The sequence below is a fragment of the Oncorhynchus tshawytscha genome, linkage group LG12, assembly GCF_018296145.1.
Source record: "Oncorhynchus tshawytscha isolate Ot180627B linkage group LG12, Otsh_v2.0, whole genome shotgun sequence".
In the NCBI taxonomy this organism is placed as follows: Eukaryota; Metazoa; Chordata; class Actinopteri; order Salmoniformes; family Salmonidae; genus Oncorhynchus; species Oncorhynchus tshawytscha.
The window spans coordinates 30,840,598-30,863,690 of NC_056440.1; the positions used below are offsets into that span (position 1 = coordinate 30,840,598).

At 45.0% G+C, this 23,093-nt stretch overlaps 1 protein-coding gene across 1 annotated transcript in view; it reads right to left on the bottom strand.

Moving 5' to 3' along the window:
• The window catches only part of bin3 (bridging integrator 3), a 38,349-nt gene that overhangs the window by 1,270 nt on the left and 13,986 nt on the right, over positions 1-23,093 (bottom strand). The window contains exons 5-8 of the mRNA XM_024438819.2: positions 21,281-21,417; positions 17,501-17,541; positions 7,068-7,209; positions 3,113-3,247 (exon numbers count right to left, since the gene is read on the bottom strand). Of these exons, the coding sequence (XP_024294587.1) occupies positions 3,113-3,247; positions 7,068-7,209; positions 17,501-17,541; positions 21,281-21,417 (455 nt within the window). The remainder of the gene's footprint in view (positions 1-3,112; positions 3,248-7,067; positions 7,210-17,500; positions 17,542-21,280; positions 21,418-23,093) is intronic.

The following is a 23,093-nucleotide window of genomic DNA, read 5'->3' on the forward strand; positions in this document are numbered from 1 at the left end:
TTAGGGAAAGGGTCTTACGTTTACAGTTTACTTACAACATGCTGGTCCTGGTCCTACAGCCCTTCACCTCCACTAATGAAAAGCCATTCAAAGTAAAGGAGTGAGCCCGGAGAACTAAAACAAACCCCAGACCTTCAGTGGGTAGTGACCCTGCCTTTTCTCTTCCAATCGCAACATGAGAGTGTTCACTGAAAGCTTTCCTGACACATCCCACCTCTGCTTCTTCCCCCAGTTCATGAGTCAGAATCCCAGGAGAGATACTTTGATGATTAATAGACTTTAATCACATTACAAGACTCCAGAAGAGTGGGCCGAGAATGAAAGTACTGGGAAATACAACCCCTTGAAACCCACACACATTTCAATATTTATTCATGCAGCGATGCATATGCTACAGTACACTTAAGGGGGCATTTCTGATTTATTTGCAAATGTGCACGTTTGTTCTGTTCTATATAGAGGTTGGAATAAAATAATAGCTGCTGCTGGCCGATTATGGGCGTTGATGGGCTGTAGGCCATAACAGAAAATAAATAGAGGCCATTTCAGATAGGAAAATGAAGATCTTTCCTGGGTAGACGAGGGAGAAGACTGTTAAAACCACATGCTACTATAGGAGCTTTGTCAGAGGATGCATGCTGCTAGAGAAATGACAATATGTAGCCATTTTCAACTAATTACATCTGATCAAAGGACATTTAATTCAGTCCAAATGTCTTATCCACATGATGTGTGTGCCAGTGGCAGCAAAAGTTATATTAACAGAAGCTCTTTAGTTGACTAACCGGAAGAGGAACCCGGTTTGAAAGGCCTCTGTGTGTTTATAGCAAACTCTGCCACCTAGACCACATCAGTGGGCCATGAGTATTAAGTTACCGGTGTATGTGGGGGTAAAGTGGATATTTTTCATTTGAAAAGTGGCTTGGTGAAAAAGCTATGGAATACATGTCAGTGATAATGCACACACGATCACTGTGTCCGGTCCGGCGTGAACATCCTTCTTGTCATCCAGTTTCTACAATTATCCCAGTAAGTCTACATGGACCACATATGAAAAGAAGCCAAATTCAGACTATTATTTGTATGACCTCGGTGACTTATTTTTGAACAAACGTCCAAATACACACCCGTGGCCTCACCCAAGCCCCGATTGACTAAATATTGATATAGACAGAGAGCTACGCCGGCTCATCAGACCTCAACTCTGATTATTTCGCTATCAATATTTCAATAACATACAGTACGTTGGAGAAAAAGTCATAGAAATTTGGCGTCCAATATGAGCCCATCTCTATCAATCTAGTCTATCAATGGGCTCAGGTGCAAAATAACTCAATCATTATGACAGTAGTGTGTGTCAAAAGAACATAATTTCTTTCAGTTTGTAAAAGTAGTACAGAACACCGTAACCAAGAACAGCCACCGGGAATCCACACTCAGACAATGGCTCAATTATCCAGCATCTGTACAGGTGGACAGGCACATCCGATCACAGCAGAGCAGAGCATTGCTTCCCATTCACAGCCTTTTTATGGAACTAGTGGTGTTCGAGCCTCAGAACAAAGAGAGGCATTGTGAGGGTGCTCTGGGAGCCATGCAGCATGTCCGGGGGAGAGAGGGGGAGTGGGAGTCCAGACTGCGCTTGCAGGGCCAGCTGAGGGGGGCTGGCCCGGACCCGAGGTCCACTGGGCTGCTGTGCTGTGCTGTGCTGACTGACTGACCACCCAGTAGCGGCTGTACTAGAGGAGTGGCTGTGTACGCCAGCCCAGCTCTGGAGTCTGTCCCTCTGACCCAACCCCACTAATTCACACTGCTAGGGTTAGAGATGAGCTATCTGAGCATGTTCGAGTCATCAGCGCTCTGCCTCCATCAGAGGGCCCTCATTACTGTTAGAAGCTGCTTCAGCAGTGAGTCAGTCTGTCTGCAAATGACTGAGTAGTACAGGCTTGCTCCAGTGTCCATAGAGGACAGAGCACTGAAACAGGGACAATGTAACAGTGGGAAGGCCCAAAATCTGTACCCATTAATTTTCATCCACAACCAGTCTCTATTAAATCCAAATCTTATAGGGAATGATTATGCTTGTATAATCATCATTCTAGGAAGAGATAATGACACAGTGATGTCCATTGTTAAATTACAGCGCTACTATGAAGGAGATAATCCTGATCAGCTAACAAGATTACCAGAGACCTAATGGCAGCTACCAAGTCCAGACAGACTACTTCCAGTGACACCATCTCCTGAGCAGTGAAGATTAGGCTCCGCTGCTGTTATACCCAGGAGGGCTCCATTCACTTAGTCTACTAGTAACAGTCATCACACACAAACCTACCCACCTGCTCTGCTATCATAGGAACACAGAGGAACGTACAGAACTCTGTGTCACAGAAGACATCACTTTGGATTGATCAAAGGGCAGACATATCCTTTGAACCCCCTCTGGGTTTGCCTGGCAGTATCATTGACATGTCTGCTGAGTCTGATAGGCAGCTGTCTGTCTGCCAGTGTTTTTGGGGGCGGGGTGCCAGCCTGGCGATGTGGCCACTTCTCAATCTGATTAGGCGTGTGTCAGTCTTTAACCATAAGAGGAAACGACATGTCGGGGGGGTGGGGGTAGGGTGCGGAGGGTGGGCGACTGTGGCGGGCACTCGACTCAGCTGCTGGGCTGGTTATAGCGAGGTGGGCTGACCGGGCTCCTAGGTTAGAAAGAGGCTGGAGCAAGACGGACAGACAGACAGACCTGGGCTTCCTGGGCTAATTAGGAAGGCGTGGGGCCGTCACTGGGGTTAATCACATTAAGACTGGGTGGGGGAGACAGGGAGGATTACACGCACTCTCTTCTACACTACCACTCTCTCTTGCTCTGATGCTGGTCAACAGACAGCTAGGGGCAACACTACACCCAAATAAACAATCTATTAAAACAACTCAAATAAAACCCATTGGAAACTATTTGAACTGGGATTGGAAAGTTGTGAACAGGTTTTGGGTGTCAACTGAATGCCTTATAATTCATAACTGTGCATGTATGCATTATAAAGATGGCTCACCAGAGTTAAACTGGGACGGTCACAAGTGTGCACCCAATCATACACTATCTATAGCTCACCTGTGCCCGGATGAGTGCCTCAAAGCTGGGCTGAAAGTAGTCGATGCGGCTGTGGTAGAACTTGGGCATCTCATCCAACAGCTGCTTGTTCTTGGATTCAAAGTCCTCCCTGACTGGTCTCAGCTCCTCCCTGGCCTGGACAGATTAGGGCAAACAGAAGACCAGTTGAAGCTTTAGCATACATACCTAGGACTGTGGCGGTCATGTCAGCCGGTGATTGTCAAGCAAATAACTGCCGGTCTCACAGGAATTGGCAAACATATTTAGCACACATGGCCTGCAAGCCACTGGCTTCCACACATGGCCTGCAAGCCACTGATGTAGATCTTTGGAACATCTAAACTCAGCAAAAAAAGAAACGTCCCTTTTTCCAAACTGTCTTTCAAAGATAATTTGTAAAAATCCAAATATCTTCATTGTAAAGGGTCTAAACACTGTTTCCCATGATTGTTCAATGAACCATAAACAAGTAATGAACATGCACCAGTGGAACGGTCATTAAGACACTAACAGTTTAAAGACGGTAGGCAATTAAGGTCACAGTTATGAAAACATAGGACACTAAAGAGGCCTTTCTACTGACTCTGAAAAACACCAAAAGAAAGATGCCCAGGGTCCCTGCTCATCTGCGTGAACGTGCCTTAGGCATGCTGCAAGGAGGCATGAGGACTGCAGATGTGGCCAGGGAAATAAATTGCAATATATGTACTGTGAGACGCCTAAGACAGCGCTACAGGGAGACAGGACGGACAGCTTATCGTCGCAGTGAGAGACCACATGTAACAACACCTGCACAGAATTGGTACATCCGAACATCACACCTGCGGGACAGGTACAGGATGGCAATAACAACTGCCTGAGTTACACCAGGAACGCACAATTCCTCCATCAGTGTTCAGTCTCTCAGCCTATTGCGGACAGAGGATGGACTGAGGGCTTGTAGCCCTGTTGTAAGGCAGGTCCTCACCAGACATCACCGGCAACAACGTTGCCTATGGGCACAAACCCACCATCGCTGGACCAGACAGGACTGTCAAAAAGTGCTCTTCACTGACGAGTCACAGTTTTGTCTCACCAGGGGTGATGGTAGTATTAGCGCTTAACGTCGAAAGAATGAGGGTTACACCGAGGCCTGTACTCTGGAGCGGGACCGATTTGGAGGTGGAGGGTTCGTCATGGTCTGGGGCGGTGTGTCACAGCATCATTGGACTGAGCTTGTTGTCATTGCAGGCAATCAACACTGTGCGTTACAGGGAAGACATCCTCCTCCCTCATGTGGTACTCTTCCTGCAGGCTCATCCTGACATGACCCTCCAGCATGACAATGCCACCAGCCATACTGCTCGTTCTGTGCGTGATTTCCTGCAAGACAGAAATGTCAGTGTTCTGCCATGGCCAGCGAAGAGCCCGGATCTCAAACCCATTGAGCACGTCTGGGACGTGTTGGATCGGAGGGTGAGGGCTAGGGCCATTCCCCCCCAGAAATGTCAGGGAACTTGCAGGTGCCTTGGTGGAAGAGTGGGGTAACATCTCACAGCAAGAACTGGCAAATCTGGTGCAGTCCATGAGGAGGAGATGCACTGCGGTAATTAATGCAGCTGGTGGCCACACCAGATACTGACTGTTACTTTTGATTTTGATCCCCCCTTTGATCAGGGACACATTATTCCATTTCTGTTAGTCACGTCTGTGGAAATTTTTCAGTTTATGTCTCAGTTGTTGAGTCTTATGTTCATACAAATATTTATATATGTTAAGTTTGCTGAAAATAAAACGCAGTTGACAGTGAGGACGTTTCTTTTTTCATTTTTTTCATTTTAAAAAGTCTAATAAATCCATCCATGTTATATAGCCCACACCATCACAATAAATCCATTATTTGTTTTAGACTGGTCTAAAGAAATATGATATGAAGAAAATTTAGTTTATTTCAGAAGAACAGAATAGCATACTCTTGAGTTGTCCTTATGTTAGGCCCTGATCTGGTTATGCAATATGGCTGTTGGCTACACTAGTTCATTTAGCAGACAAGATTTACTTAGAATTACATGGTATTAGTTTATATTATTTTGTTGTATGAATAATACAAATGAACATGGCTGAAAAAAATAGAAAGGATATTTTCTCCAAATGATTTGAGGGGGTGTACACGTGCGGCTATTTTGTGTTGGAAGGTTAACAAAGAAACAGGTCCTCCTATATGCTTAATTTAGAGTTATTTATGCATCTTTAGTTGCGATACAAACATTGGGCTATATGTTGCAAATCTTTTTGTACATTCTAAGGCTATATGATGAGACTCTAATGATGATTTGAAAAAAGTTGCATGAGCTCTGCTTTGTTTCTTGCACAGGCTGTACACACTTCATCAGTCTTTCATTCACAATTTGACAAGCACTTGATAATGCCTTTAATTTCCCGGCGTCATCCCCTTTGCGTGGCCATAATGCACCCTAAAAAAATATACATGCCTTTTGCGGCCAGTGACCGTTGTGCCCTTGATGAAAATAATAATTATAATTCCCTTCTCCTGGCTGTGTGCTCCAAAGCACCTCTCACACCTCCACGGTTCTATCAGATAGCTAAATTCTTATTAGCCAATGGCCGTCACATGATTGAGTCTTTCTCACAGGCTACAAGTGAAGACAGACACATCAGGGACGCAACTACACACGTCCTTATCCGAGGTGCATGTTTAAGGTATTGGAAGAACTGTCCACATTTATTTTTTCAGCAGCCAACAAGATGAGTAGGCCTAACGAACAGCAAAAGCACATTGCATATAGAAATGTTGCGCAACATGAGCTCATGGACTGTCAAGAAGTGTTTGATTAGATTTTCGATTACATTTGCATTGATGTCAGAGTGATTAGAGGGACAATAGAGTGTCGAGTACCAGGCAGTTAGCAAGTTTGGTAGGCTACTAATGACCATCAGCAGCATCAGAGCTTGGAGAAGTCTAATTAACGTGACTAAACGGTCACGTGGAATTTAACTGCCGTCATAACTCGTGACCGCCGGTGTGGCGGTAATACGGTCACCGTAACAGCCCTATGCATACCTCAATCACTACTGGGGCTCAACCATAACATATCAGCTACGTTCTCAGAAATGTAATCTGTCAACAACAGTGAAAAACAACAGGAGAATGAAAATGTCTTCCCACAGAGAAGAATAGAGAAAAAATAAAAAGCCTAATCACAAGTGAGGAGGAGTGGGTTATGTGGGAAGAGTTGGCTGTGTGCAGACCACGCCACCGCTGATCAGGAACGTGTGTGATGTATTAGTGGGTAGTCTGGTGGGCATTAAGAAAGAGATGATATCTCAATGAATAGGCAATGATATAGAGTGCGCAATGTGTGTGTGCTCGAGAGGGGATATAACATATGTAGAACAGAATCACCTGTGTGAAGTAATATTTATCTTAAGTAACTCCCCTGTGTGTCTGTCCTTTGTGAGTCTTTAAATGGCATGTTAGTGTTTGGTCCGGATCATTTCTCTAAGAGCTGTGAGATTCAAAGGCCAGGGACATAGGGGGCCTCTTGACTCTTTGTGCCACTGACAATGCTTTTCTCAATGTGTGTGGGTGGCCACCCATGTGAGGGTGTGTGAGCCCAGGCAGCGCAGCATTGATATCTGTGAATGCTGCCCTAGAGGTCTCAGCGAATGTGTCTACAATACTAAATGACGTGCCCGTTTATGTGCAGCAGTGCCTTTTCAAAAGGCAATACTTGACAGCCTGGTCGCTTGTGTGGGTGAAAAGAGTGCACATGTACATGTTCATATCCAGTCAGCATTTGTACCTTGTTTACTTATTGATCGTATTCAAAACACTGACACCATGCAAGGCAAGAGCTTAAAGCCTGACTTATGTTGCTCAACAGACAGATTTCAAGTGGACAACACACGTGCCAGCAGCCACTTTTAGCACAGTTCTGTTACATATATAGTGTACCTGGTGTAGTTTGACCATGATGGGACCTGTCTTCTCCTTCTCTTCATACTTCTCTACCTTGGACTGCAACCTCTTGTAGTCCTGTAGAGCTTGCTCCCTTCGTTTCACGGCCATGTTGAGGCTGGGGAACACACTGCTGTACCTGAGACACACAGAGACACAGAGAATGAGATCTAGGCGCAGAGACTGACAGAGATACTGCTGGACCACATCATGGAGACAAAGTGACACTGCTTTGTACCGGAGATATACGTGGACATAGGCCTAACGAGAAACGATACTGCTCTGTGAACATAGACAGGCAAGAGCCCTGTCAGAGGAACAACTGCCTATTAACAGACAATCTGAATGATTCTTCCTACTTAATGCAAGGTGCTCTCAATTCAGACCAATACATCTAAACCAATCATACCAACTGAACCCTAAATGTTGTCTTGAAATAATAAAAATGTGCATAGAAAACTGCTCTTTAAGATCGAAAGACTGTAAAAAAATAAAAATAATCAAAATAATCTCTGCTTTTTCTGAACCATTGAGAACTTTTTGAATTGGGGTTTACAGGTGTGCTTGTGTGAGGTCACCTGGATCGATACGCATGTAACACAGAAAAGCGCCCTCAAGTAGGAGACCTCTTAGTGTAGACTAGAGACACTGTCCTTGGTTGTTAATATTGAATTACTCTAGTGCAAATGGCATGAAACAATTTATTCGGTTTCAATTAGGTTATTCAAAATGAAAATACATTCTTTCAGAGAGAATCCTTGTCTTAGGTACTAAAAATAGGAAACACTCATCTGTAACTTAGCAACAGGAGTCCGTGCCTCATCCTGGGACTTACTTTGCTCCAACACACTGGTTCTGTGCGTTCTGCTTTTATTGGGAAATACAGTGCAGAAATGCAGCTATGCCACTTCATTTGCAAAAGATGAATATTTTCCAAACTACAAAACAAAAATGGTTGCCAACCTGTTTAGTCAGAAAATCTACCCAAGTGTCACACATTTGAGAGCGCTTTAATATATTTTGTGTGATTATATATAGGCACAGTAAGACAGGTGTCATATTCACCATGCATGTTTAATTACACAGGTCTAATGCACAGGTCTAATTCATAACCTGATGACATTGCTTTGATTTTCTATTAATCATCTGAGATGATTTCATACAGGCTGCAGATACAGTGGGGCAAAAAAGTATTTAGTCAGCCACCAATTGTGCAAGTTCTCCCGCTTAAAAAGATAAGTGAGGCCTGTAATTTTCATCATAGGTACACTTCAATTATGACAGACAAAATGAGAAGAAAAAAAAAATCCAGAAAATCACATTGTAGGATTTTTTATGAATTTATTTGCAAATTATGGTAAATAAGTATTTGGTCAATAACAAAAGTTTATCTCAATACTTTGTTATATACCCTTTGTTGGCAATGACAGAGGTCAACCGTTTTCTGTAAGTCTTCACAAGGTTTTCACACACTGTTGCTGGTATTTTGGCCCATTCCTCTCCTCTAGAGCAGTGATGTTTCGGGGCTGTTGCTGGGCAACACAGACTTTCAACTCCCTCCAAAGATTTTCTATGGGGTTGAGATCTGGAGACTGGCTAGGCCACTCCAGGACCTTGAAATGCTTCTTACAAAGCCACTCCTTCGTTGCCCGGGCGGTGTGTTTGGGATCATTGTCATGCTGAAAGACCCAGCCACGTTTAATCTTCAATGCCCTTGCTGATGGAAGGAGGTTTTCACTCAAATCTCACAAAACATGGCCCCATTCATTCTTTCTAGACACGGATCAGTTGTCCTGGTCCCTTTGCAGAAAAACAGCCCCAAAGCATGATGCTTCCACCCCCATGCTTCACAGTAGGTATGGTGTTCTTTGGATGCAACTCAGCATTCTTTGTCCTCCAAACACGACGAGTTGAGTTTTTACAAAAAGTTATATTTTGGTTTCATCTGACCATATGACATTCTCCCAATCTTCTTCTGGATCATCCAAATGCTCTCTAGCAAACTTCAGACGGGCCTGGACATGTACTGGCTTAAGCAGGGGGACACGTCTGGCACTGCAGGATTTGAGTCCCTGGCGGCGTAGTGTGTTACTGATGGTAGGCTTTGTTACTTTGGTCTCAGCTCTCTGTAGGTCATTCACTAGGTCCCCCCCGTGTGGTTCTGGGATTTTTGCTCACCGTTCTTGTGATCATTTTGACCCCACGGGGTGAGATCTTGCGTGGAGCCCCAGATCGAGGGAGATTATCAGTGGTCTTGTATGTCTTCCATTTCCTAATAATTGCTCCCACAGTTGATTTCTTCAAACCAAGCTGCTTACCTATTGCAGATTCAGTCTTCCCAGCCTGGTGCAGGTCTACCATTTTGTTTCTGGTGTCCTTTGACAGCTCTTTGGTCTTGGCCATAGTGGAGTTCGGAGTGTGACTGTTTGAGGTTGTGGACAGGTGTCTTTTATACTGATAACAAGTTCAAACAGGTGCCATTAATACAGGTAACAAGTGGAGGACAGAGGAGCCTCTTAAAGAAGAAGTTACAGGTCTGTGAGAGCCAGAAATCTTGCTTGTTTGTAGGTGACCAAATACTTATTTTCCACCATAATTTGCAAATAAATTCATTAAAAATCCTACAATGTGATTTTCTGGATTTTTTTTCCTAATTTTGTCTGTCATAGTTGAAGTGTACCTATGATGAAAATTACAGGCCTCTCTCATCTTTTTAAGTGGGAGAACTTGCACAATTGGTGGCTGACTAAATACTTTTTTGCCCCACTGTAGCTATAGCGTAGTTCCTTGGTATGCTACTCTCACTAGCGTAAAGTGTGCCAGTGATTCACTTTTTCCTCAAACAATGAGCCAATCTTCCTTTCCCACTACTTACTATACAACAGGTGAAGGGAATTGACAAAAGGTTGTGAAATCCAGTCGTCCTCAACACCGAGTAGAGTAGAGTAAGCCCTGTGAAGGGGGTGGGCCGTTGGGAGGAGGGCAGTGTGACGTGAACTGGGCCTCAGACAAGCTGTGGATTGTTTCCCACGGGAAGTTGAGAAGGGAGCGGCCTTGTATCGTTTTGGCGACGTCACAGAGCCCAGCCCCACAGCCCACGCTCTTCCTTCATTTATAAAACATCACTTTGGCTCAGTTAACAGCAGGCAGCGCAGAGTGGATGCCTTCCTCTAGTAGTTTACTATCTGCCTCTTGCTCCAGTGTAGTGTTCACATACTTCGAGTGCCAGGGGATTATGCAACCACCCTCTAGGCACGAGTGCACTCTGAAACAATTCCATTGGTCCATGACATTACACACCACACTGGCTCACTAAAAAGGCACAAAGGCTGACCGCATTCTCCTCCACCAGAGCACATCACCTCACACCACCTCTGCATGGTGTCATGAGGTGCCATGATGTCTGATGACTACAGCAACGCAATAGAGTAGTAATGACAGCATTTAGGTCACTTAGTCACCCTCACACATGATCACATTGTAGGTAGGCGGTATCTGGTAGTGGCGACAGTCAGTCCTTCCTCTTAATGATGTGACTGAGAGAACACCTGTGTGAGCCGATATAAGAAGTTGATCCCGTCCTTCCACACTAATGATCTCCTCACTGTCCCAATGCTTTTATACCTAGAGGTAGAGCTCCAAGAGGATGCCAATGTGTCCGTGTTGTGCTCAGGCTGTCTAAAGAGGAGCTCTGTGGGAGCCTGTCTGACTCAACTGTAACTCATGTAGTGGAGTGACAGTGGCTGTGTTTGAAGGTCACTGTACACGGTGCGTAATGATAGTTTGGGCTGGATCGCTGGCTGGGTTGGACATTTCCCTAGATGTCTCTGGACTGACGTCCACATACTGACCGGTCAGCTCCAGACCAGCCTATATTTACTCCAGCCGTGTCTAGCCCAGGTTCTGCTGGACCAAGGGCGCACTACCACCGTCTGTGTGACTGGTCATTTAGGGTGTGGTGGCTGGCTGAAAATAGCAGGTGGACGAAAATAGCAACTGGTCGACAGAGCTTGTTTATGACAAGCTGATCCATAGCTGGACCGACACAACCCGACAGTCAGCCAAACCCCAGTCTGGACCAAGCAGCCCAGCTGGAGCTGACCAGACACCTCGGAGGAACCTTAGTCTGGCAGGCTCACTGACCCCTCCACTTAACACCGTCAATTTCACATTACTAAAATAACAAAAAGGTATCTCTAAGAATATGTTGACCTCCCATATCTCACTATGAAATGAGGGACTAACATTGAAAGCCAAGATTACTCATAAATTATGCATATTTTGTGATTGAGTAATGAAAATACAAAGTATACTGAACAAAAATATAAATGCAACATGTAAAGTGTTGGCCCCATGTTTCATGAACTGAAATAAAATATTTTCCATACGTACAAAAAGCTTATTTCTCTAAAATGTTGTGTACAAATTTGTTTATATCCCTGTTAGTGAGAATTTCTCCTTTGCCAAGATAATACATCCACCTGACTGGTGTGGCATATCAAGAAGCTGATTAAACAGCATGATCATTACACAGGCGCACCTTGAGCTGGGGACAATAAAAGACAATGCAACAGATGTCTCAAGTTTTGAGGGAGCGTGCAATTGGTATGCTGACTCCAGGAATGTCCACCAGAGTTGTTGCCAGAGAATTGAATGTTAATTTCTCTACCATAAGCCGCCTCCAACGTTGTTTTAGGGAATTTGGCAGTACGTCCAACCGGCCTCACAACCGCAGACCACGTATAACCATGCATGCCCAGGACCTCCACATCCAGCTTATTCACCTGCAGGATCGTCTGAGACCAGTCACCCGGACTGCTGATGAAACTGTAGGTTTGCACAACTGAGGAATTTCTGCACAAACTGCGAGAAATCCTCTCAGGGAAACTCATCTGCATGCTCATCGTCCTCACCAGGGTCTTGACTTCACTGAAGTTTGGCTATGTAACCGACTTCAGTGGGCAGATGCTCACATCTGTACACAATTCCTGGAAGCTGAAAATGTCCAAGCTCTTCCATGGCCTGCACTCACCAGACATGTCACCCATTGAGCACGTTTGGGATGCTCTGTATTAACGTGTATGACAGCGTATTCCAGTTCTTGCCAATATCCAGCAACTTTACACAGCCATTGAAGATGAGTGGGACAACATTCCACAGGCCACAATCAACAGCCGCATCAACTCTATGCAAAGGAGATGTATCGCGCTGCATGAGGCAAATAGTGGTCACGCCAGATACTGACTGGTTTTCTGATCCACGCCATTACCTATTTTTGTATGGTATCTGTGACCAACAGATGCATATCTGTTTTCCCAGTCATGTGAAATCCATAGATTAGGGCCTAATACATTTATTTCAATTGACTGATGTCCTTATATGAACTATAACTCAGTAACTCAGTGACTTCTGGCGCCGACAGAGATGGCCGCCTCGCTTCGCGTTCCTAGGAAACTATGCAGTATTTAGTTTTTTTTACGTGTTATTTATTACACTGGTACCCCAGGTAATCTTAGGTTTTATTACATACAGTCGGGAGGAACTACTGGACATAAAGCAACGTCAACTCACCATCATTTCGACCATAAATACGACTTTCCCGAAGCGGATCCTGTGTTTTGCCCACCACCCGGGACAATGGATCGGATCCCAGCCGGCGATCCAATACAACGACTCCGTAAAAGGGGCAGACGAAGCAGTCTTCTGGTCAGGCTCCGGAGACGGGCACATCGCGCACCGCTCCCGAGCATACTACTCGCCAATATCCAGTCTCTTGACAACAAGGTTGATGAAATCCGAGCAAGGGTAGCCTTCCAGAGAGACATCATGGCTCACTTGAGACAGGCTATCGGAGTCGGTACAGCCAGCTAGTTTCTTCACGCATCGCGCTGACAGAAACAAACATCTGGTAAGAAGAGTGGCGGGGGGGTATGCCTTATGATTAACGAAACGTGGTCTGATCATAACAACATACAGGAACTCAAGTCCTTCTGTTCACCTGACTTACAATTCCTCACAATCAAATGTCGACCGCATTATCTACCAAGAGAATTCTCTTCGTTTATAATCACAGCCACATATATTCCCCCCCAAGCAGACACATCGATGGCCCTGAACAAACTTTATTTGACTCTATGTAAACTGTAAACTACAAATCCTGAGGCTGCATTCATTGTAGCTGGGGATTTTAACTAGGCTAATTTATAAACAAGACTCCCTAAATTCTATCAGCATAACGATTGTGCTACCAGGGCTGGTAAAACCCTAGATCATTGTTATTCTAACTTCCGCGACGCATATAAGGCCCTCCCCCGCCCCCCTTTTGGAAAAGCTGACCACGACTCCATTTTGTTGCTTCCAGCCTATAGATAGAAACTAAAACAGGAAGCTCCTGCTCTCAGGTCTGTTCAATGCTGGTGTGACCAATCTGTTTCCACTCTTCAAGATTGCGTTGATCATGTGGATTGGGATATGTTCCGCATTGCGTCAAACAACAACATTGACGAATATGCTGATTCGGCGAGCGAGTTCATTAGCAAGTGCATTGGCGATGTCATACCCACAGCAACTATTAAAACATTCCCAAACCAGAAACCATGGATTGATGGCAGAATTCGCAGCAAACCACTGCTTTTAACCAGGGCAAGTTGACCGGAAACATGACCGAATACAAACAGTGTAGCTATTCCCTCTGCAAGGCAATCAAACAAGCTAAGTGTCAGTATAGAGACAAAGTAGAGTCGCAATTCAACGGCTCAGACACAAGAGGTATGTGGCAGGGTCTACAGTCTATCACGGATTACAAAATAAAACTAGCCCCGTCGCGGACCAGGATGTCTTGCTCCCAGACAGACTAAACAACTTCTTCGCTCGCTTTGAGGACAATACAGTGCCACTGACACAGCCAGCTACCAAAACCTGCGGCCTCTCCTTCACTGCAGCCAATGTGAGAAAAACATTTAAACGTGTTAACCCTCGCAAGGCTGCAGGCCCAGACGGCATCCCCAGCCACGTCCTCAGAGCATGCGCAGACCAGCTGGCTGGTGTGTTTACGGACATATTCAATCAAGCCTTATCCCAGTCTGCTGTTCCCACATGCTTCAAGAGGGTCACCGTTGTTCCTGTTCCCAAGAAAGCTAACTGAGCTAAACGACTACTACCCCGTAGCACTCACTTCCGTCATCATGAAGTCCTTTGAGAGACTAGTCAAGGACCATATCACCTCCACCCTACCTGACACCCTAGACCCACTCCAATTTGCTTACCGCCCCAACAGGTCCACAGACGACGCAATCGCAACCACACTGCACACGGCCCTAACCCATCTGGACAAGAGAAATACCTATGTGAGAATGCTGTTCATCGACTACAGCTCAGTATTTAACACCATAGTACCCTCCAAACTCGTCATCAAGCTCGAGACCCTGGGTCTCGACCCCGCCCTGTGCAACTGGGTACTGGACTTTCTGACGGGCCGCCCCCTTGTGGTGAGGGTAGGTAACAACATCTCCACCCCGCTGATCCTCAACACTGGGGCCCCACAAGGGTGCGTTCTGAGCCCTCTTCTGTACTCCCTGTTCACCCACGACTGCGTGGCCATGCACGCCTCCAACTCAATCATCAAGTTTGCAGACGACACTACAGTGGTAGGCTTGATTACCAACAATGATGAGACGGCCTACAGGGAGGAGGTGAGGGCCCTCGGAGTGTGGTGTCAGGAAAATAACCTCACACTCAACGTCAACAAAACAAAGATGATCGTGGACTTCAGGAAACAGCAGAGGGAGCACCCCCCTATCCATATCGACGGGACAGTAGTGGAGAGGGTAGAAAGTCTTAAGTTCCTCGGCATACACATCACAGACAAACTGAATTGGTCCACCCACATGGACAGCGTGGTGAAGAAGGCGCAGCAGCGCCTCTTCAACCTCAGGAGGCTGAAGAAATTCGACTTGTCACCAAAAGCACTCAAACCTTTATAGATGCACGGCAACTGCTCCGCCCACAACCGTAAGGCTCTCCAGAGGGTAGTGAGTTCTGCACAACGCATCACCGGGGGCAAACTACCTGCCCTCCAGGATACCTACACCACCCGATGTCACAGGAAGGCCATAAAGATCATCAAGGACAACAACCACCCAAGCCACTGCCTGTTCACCCCGCTATCATCCAGAAGGCGAGGTCCGTACAGGTGCATCAAAGCAGGGACCGAGAGACTGAAAAACAGCTTATCTCAAGGCCATCAGACTGTTAAACAGCCACCACTAACATTGAGTGGCTGCTGCCATACATGTAAAAAAAAATGTATCACTAGCCACTTTAAACAATGGCACTTAATATAATGTTTACATAACCTACATTACTCATCTCATATGTATATACTGTACTCGATACCATCTACTGCATCTTGCCTATGCCATTCTGTACCATCACTCATGGCTTGAGTCTAGACTGAACATAAAAACATACAAATAAAAAACATTTCTGTGATTAAAACGTAGGCTAGTTTATAGGCTACGTCATTTTGAGTCACCCCCTTAAACACATCTAATTGCTACTATTTCACAACAACAGAAATCCAACAGCACCTTAACTCCCATAGCAGGCTAAATTAACCAGAGTGTCGGGGAAGTCTATTTCTCAGCCCTGCTAGCTTAAAGGAGCAGTGCTGGTTTGCCCTGCCACTGCTTGGACCAGAGCACGTCTTTACGACAGAGCTGCCTTCAGTCTTACCCAAAAGAGCAATGGAGCAGAACGGGTTCGGCTAGGAGGCCCAGATAACAGCAACGACTCATGCCCACACACTCCCCCTCCCTCCACATAAACAGACTGATGTCATTCACTGATCCCGCTGAATGGATGGAGAGAGACAGAGAGAAAGAAAAACAGGGAGAGAGAAAGAGTTAAAGGTATGGAGACAGGGAGAGAGACAGATAAAGGGAGAGACTGAGGGAGAGGGAGACAGAAAGAGAGGGAGAGAGAGAAAGGGAGAGGATGAGAAAGAAAGGGAGAGGGGTGAGGAGAAAGACTGACCTTTCTGAGCTCATTATTTCCTGGATGTGTTAATACAGTGAGTGTTAATGACCCAACTAAGTGTGGCCTAAATGTGAATACACACCGGCCGGCACGTACACGCACAGCCCATTGAAGGGACAAATAAAACCCTCCATTAAGAGACTTTCCAGGCTTGGACCATTCTCTGCTCCATTTAAGATTCCACACATGGTCTTACAGATCGACACAAAAACATCAAAAGAGTAGAGACTTCAGAAACAATGGTCAACATTCAGTTACTGGTGGACTAATGGAAGCTTAATGTATGGTGGCTTAATAGATCAGTCCTCTATACCTCGATGATTAATTACATTACACTGTGCTTCAACGCCATATACAGCAAAAGGGCTGGCGGCTTGTATTCACCATCTTAAAACATTGTTTATGTATGCAGGACTAAATCTACTACTTCCTGACCTATTTCAATCTCATATAAGTGAGAGGCTAACTTCATCTGGCCTCAGAGCCCATCCTGTTAGTACAGTGACTCCCCACAATGTGTTTGTCCAATGCGGTATGTGTGTACTGTCCTGAGACAAGTCCTGCTCTCCAGCCAATCTCCTGCCCTTGGCCCAGGAAGCTGGGCCCTCTGCCATATTCAGGGCCTGCCCACACGTCCGCCTGCCGCCCACCAGGAAGAGGAAATTAGAACCATTCCATCCTGTCACAGCTCCGGCACCAGAACACAAGAGGAAGAGGCCAATAGCACACGCACACATACACTAACTCATAGCATTCTTATGTTCCATCAAAGTTCACTTTGTGAAGGGTTTGATATGAAAAGATCAGGGATTTCAGACCGATTTGTGGTTATAAACAAAAGTTAAAACACACAAATTCACCAGACAGATACTGGCAAGCGCACCAAGTATCTCTTTTTCAAACACACACACACACACCCCGCTCCAAAAAACAGCCTCCGGGGAGGGGTCAGCAGGAGGAAGTAGGACCTTAACAAGCACTACGGAAGACGGGTGGGATCCTTGCTCCCGGCCTGGCCACTCCCTCTACCGCCTCTGCACTGTGTGTGTGTGTGTGTGTGTGTGTGTGTGTGTGTGTGTGTGTGTGTGTGTGTGTGTGTGTGTGTATAGTGTGGTGCTTGGACAGACGGGGGCGAGAGTAGGGAAGGGGAACCAAGTAAACTTTCTTCCAGACACACCACCACAGCAGCCCCATTCACTCCCCAGTCCAGTCCAGTTTTACTATCAACTATGCTTTATTACAGAGCCTTCTGGAGCTAGTGCTAAGCTCCCCTTAAGTGTGTGCTCCTTCCCACTCTACAGACAGAGCAGCTTTTAAGACACAGCAGCTGCTGCTTGTGATGTATTAAAAATATGCAGACAATAGGAGAGGTGCAGGTCCAGATAGACACTTACTTTTTCAGAGGATCGATCACCGTCTTGGAGATCTGGTTCACCTATGGACGAACAAACACGGGTCAAACATTCATTTAAAAAGTCCAGTACTTGTCTTAAATTGAAAGGGAATGTCTTTATTACTTGAAATTTGTTGTCAAAGTTAATTACTTTAAGTTGAACAAAATAGTCCCACTCATTAACAGCATGATAAAAAAAAAATCAACAATTGTGTATTTTCAAACAGAGCACTCAAGACAAGAGGGGAGGGAGGTGAGGCGGGTTGCAAGAAACTTTTGTGACGTTGACTCTTTTATTGTACACAAGCCCCGAGGAGAAACACCTGAATATTCATAGAGCTGAACAATACAAAAGGATGCAACTGTCAGGGGACGGACATGAAAGCTAAGCCCCACTGATTTCAAATCCTGCGGAGGGTGGGCTGCCTTACAAGATGAAAGTTCTTTGCAAACAAACATTTTAACAATAACAGTTTATATTTTCCTGCATTCTCCTTCTCGGAGCCGACAGGGGAAGGGAGGGGGGCTTTGTTAAGTGGAAGTAAATGAACATCTCATCTCGAGGCCTCCAGCCCGGGTGCCAAAGTCTCATCGACAGAAGTTAGCAAACATTTAATAAAGTTTACAAAGTCATTTACATTGCAGATTCAAAATGACTCGTAGATCTACGTCTCTGACAGAACGCTAAGTTAACCCGGCAAACATCTCCAGTGAAGAGTATCGTTCAAATCATTTCAATGAGGAATAAAAGTGGCAAAACTCCATGAAGTGACAGCTCCATGAGAACAATGAGCCTAGTACAGCTAATCAATCATTCACTAGTTATTGGAAGGATAGTCAATCACAGAACATAAGAAGCAAATACTGTACAACAGCAAAGCTTTGTGAATGCCCTGACAGTCTCTGAGAATATACACCCACACACACAAACAATCGCAAGGCATCTTTCCAAATACATAATGCGAATGAATGTAGTTTGAGAGAACCAATAACAAATAAGTACATGGGAATTCACATTTTCCTCTGTTTTACATATTCACACCATCCCCCCTCCCTGGTGAAAAGGCTGGAGCTGCGCTGCTGCCGAGGTGAGTGCATGCAGTAAGCAGGGAGAACAACACCAGCACATTTGCTTAAGCATGCTGGTGCCCTCTACCCTCTGCCCTTTCCCACAGAGAGGGGGGCAGGACTATTCAGCTGAGGCCCAGCAGTGCCTGAGGCCGGAGCTCTAGCAGCAGTCTCTGTGAGTGAGTCACGGGGCAGAGGCCATCCCGGCACACAGGCCTCCCAAAAATACATGCAGATCGCGGAGGAAATCAATACCCCTCCAAACGGAGCATCCGCTACTGCTCAGCCGCCATTTTCACTAGGGCTTGACTTCAGCAGCAGTATGCCGGGGGGGCTCCGCGCCCTCCTCAGCCCCAGAAATAAACACACAGGCCTGGGCCACTGCTGCCTTCATTATCCCTGCACGTTTTATCCGCTCGCTCAATCGCAGCCCCCGCGGCGAATCATCTCGTCTCAACAGAATGTTTGCTTCGGTGTCTGTTTTGCTTGAGCAGTTGAGTCGTTGGCGGTGCCGTCAGAAGGAAGAACAGCCAGCTTGGAGGGAGAGCTGGTGGAGTATGATTCTGGTGAGCTGCGCTGGGCTTTAACAACTCTGGACTCCTGAGGTGATATTCCAAATATTGAACCAACTGACCAACCAAGGGCCTAGAAAAGCTTTGCCGTCAGGTTTCAACCAGTTTAACGAATGCCAAGCTAAGCGGCACAGAGAAACATACTATAGCAGAACACGGTCATGTTAAACATCTTGCTGACTGAGACTGGCTGAAAAAGGAGGCCCCTAAACTCAAGTACCATTTTGTGATAACAGAAGGGTTGCATGTCAAAACTCTCTCTGAAGGCCACTTAAAAATCACAAAGAAAAAAAACAAGCAGGCTGGATATGATGGAGAATCATGTATTTGTATTATTTTCTAACTGCTTCGCCTCCAGAAGTGAGAAGGTGTATTTGGCTCCATGCTGCCTGGCTGGAGCCCTGTCCAGCAGACCATGGCCATGAAGCCAAGGAAGGAAATTACACCCTATGGAGCCAGCCAACGCCTCCACTCCTACACACTGTAGAGCAAACCTGCACCTTTTGTTATTGACCTGCAAAACACCAGGGATGTTAAAAAAATGTAAAAAAGAAATACAATACCGCATTGACATCTAGCTGTTCCTGACCGTATGACTCAAAGTAGCTCAAAACCAATTCGAGATGATTTGGAAAGCTCAAATAGTCCAACAAGATGAATGCTGTGTAGTGCAAAGCTGGCCAGGTTGTGTGAAGGTGATGAAGGTTATTAGCGTAGTCAAAGGGAAGAGGGCTCAGAGGAAAACAGTAAGAGATGTTAACTACCCTTTAGGGTCTTGACACTGTTTAACTAAGAGGGAAGTGGAGAAGGAAAGAGAAAAGCAGACTGAAAATGGATACTCTTAATTGCCTACATTTCATAACAGTTGGGTAGAAAATATTGGCAATGCTTCTGCTTTTGTAAAGATTCCAGAATTTGAGCTGAAGGATTTTGATGTTAAAATGTATGAAAATGTTACTCATTTCCAATCTTCAGAAGACATTCCATATTAAATACAGTCAAAATTGAAGGACTGTTCTTCTTGGCAGATCACTAAGAAGCAACCCACCATAGGTCACAAGCTGTGAACCTCAAGCAGTCACCACACTTAACTTTGTCCAGTCATTTCAAATGGCTACTGTATATCTTGATTACATCTGAGCACAGTTTATGTGGTGTATGTCTCTAGTCTTTGCTTGAAGAATGCCTTGTTGTTGAGCGCTTGAAAGGAATTCACAGAGATCTTCAGAATATGTACAGAGATGAACATTGGTCACTCAAGGTAAAGCCACCAGCAAATAAAAGGATGCTGGGAAAACTAGTCAAAGGCAAAAGCACTCTTCTGAAGATATAGTATAATCAGGTCTCGTACTATTTATTTTCTTCTGCATTCTTGATGATCAGTGTGATTCCCTGTGTGACTGACTTCTCTACCTTAACAGAGCTGCCTCTCACAGTGCAATGCCCTGTAGAAACACATGCAATGCCAACCCTATGATTTCCTTAGCAATTACCTGCAGCGATGATTTTAATCCAATATGTGAAGCACACATGGCAAATAACATAAAGGAGCTAAGAGCAGAAGTAGAATTGCTCAGAGAGAGACTGGGGAAGATCATGCAGAGAACAGATCCCATTAAAACAGCCTGTGACATTCCCAAGTGAAGCTATTCCATAGTACGAGTTATTTTAAACACTAGTGAGTCACAAATGCATCCGATCTACAGCTCTCTGATATTTGACAAAGATGAGCAGCTAATAGACCAGTGTGCTGCTGGAGGCGCTTTCAAAAGACGAGAAGAGATCTTGAGTGAGATGATTTTTTTCTCGTTCACACAGTTACGCAATATTGACAATGATGAAAATACACTTAGGCCAATCAAACCCTTTTGGTTTCTGCCCTTTGAGTGTTTGAAGAGAGGGCATATGAGGCATATCTGTCAGAATACTGAATAAAATGCCCATAGGTAGAGCTGTGAAAGCTAGGCTGGGGGAGGGTTTCTTCTACCACTGTATAGGTCTCCCTGCCTAAAAGAGTATATCGTTTATTTTGGTTTCAATAGACAATTTCGATGCACCCCACTTAGAATACAATCTAGGAGAATGACTCGGCTGTGGTGTGAGGCAGTGTGAGAGATGCACGGACAGGTCCTGACACTGACCTTCTCCTGGTTAAAGGAGTCCATCCTCTTCATGGCTGTGTCCAGAGCCGTCATGGACTCCAGGAAGGCCTGGTCCTGTTCACATAGCGGGTTACTGAGCAGGTCACCTGAGATCTTCACTGCTGCCTTGGACATCGCTGAAAGACATATAAAATAGGCAGAGAATATTAGTATTCAAATGGTAAAACTGGTCCTGAAAAAGAGGGAAATGGGAAGGGAGGGAAGGAGAGAGATATAGAGAGAAAGAAAAAAAAGCCATAACCGAATAGAGAACGGAGAAACATACAGGTAACTGCCAAAATAAAGGAAACAACTAAATAAAGTGTCATTGGGTCACCACAAGCCGGAACAGCTTCAATGCACCTTGACATAGATTCTACAAGTGTCTGAAACTATTGAAGGGATGCAACACCATTCTTCTATGAGAAATTCCATAATTTGGTGTTTTGTTGATGGTGTCTCATACGTCGCTCCAGAATCTCCCATAAGTGTTCAGTTGGGTTGAGATCTAGTGGCTGATATGGCCATGTTATTTAGTTTACATCATTTTCATGCTCATCAAACCATTCAGAGACCACTCATGCCCTGTGGATGGGGGCATAGCAGCAGAGGTGAGTACCCGTGCCAGGACTGACACTGTGGGCATTTGACAGACACAAAAGTTAAATAAGCGAAAAGGAAAAGTAGGATAGAGAATTAGCAGCATCAGTTGGAGAGAGTCGAGGGGGTGGTGGGCTCGGCTGCTGTGATGAATATTCACAAAAGCACTGGGAATGTGTGCAAATGTTTCTATAGTGCCAACGCCAATTACAGTTAATCTGCACCCCTGACACTTTATCTTAGACACAGAGCACATATCGGATCACCGCATCACTGTCAAAATAAATTAGCTGCACTGGGGACATACAGAGAAGTTGATAAGACGTAAAGTAAAATAATAAAAAACACATCAAACTCAACTGAGGCCTCTGAGCTCTGAGGATCGGGTAAAGACACATTACACATTTTTTAAATTAAGTATGTTAAAAAAAGCAGCTTTTCTGTGTACCTCAACAACAAAATGGTGTGGCCGCACACCGATCATTAGAAATATTAATGCGAGTAGACTGCTGATTGGCAAACTCAGCCAATGAGCCAATATGACATCATGTTCTATAAGGAATTATAAACTGGGTGGTTTGGCTGACATCTGTGGTGTATCAGACCGTATACCACTGGTATGACAAAACATTTATTTTTACTGCTCTAATTACTTTGGTAACCAGTTCATAATAGCAATAAGGCATCTCGGGGGTTTGTGGTATATGGCCAATATACCGTGGCTAAGTGCTGTATCCAGGCACTCTGCGTTGCTCATATGAACAGCCCTTAGCCGTGGTATATTGGCCATTTACAACACCCTCCGTGCCTTTTTGCTTAAATAGCAAGCTTTTTTTTGTCTGTTTGAGATACAAGTTTGAGGTGGGTTTTTAAAGTGTTTTTTTCTCCAATGTATACTTTGGCCACAAATACGAGTATAGAATGAGTCAGCAACATTATTTAGGTATGAGAATATGAACTTTTAAAAGTGTGATTTTCACTGGACAGTTCAATTTTAATTCCATAGTGTGTTCTATTTTTAGTTAGGTAATAAAGATGTGTTGCCAATGGTATAAATGGCTTGTGGCCAGTGATATCCTGACTCTATAAAGATTCATCTCTAATGACTTGTGGACTTGCCCCAGAAGAGCCCACAATTTCATCGTCTTACTTTAAATAGACTAGACAAATGATTGCCATTATGAAACGCTGTGTGGAGCACACTGTGCTGTGC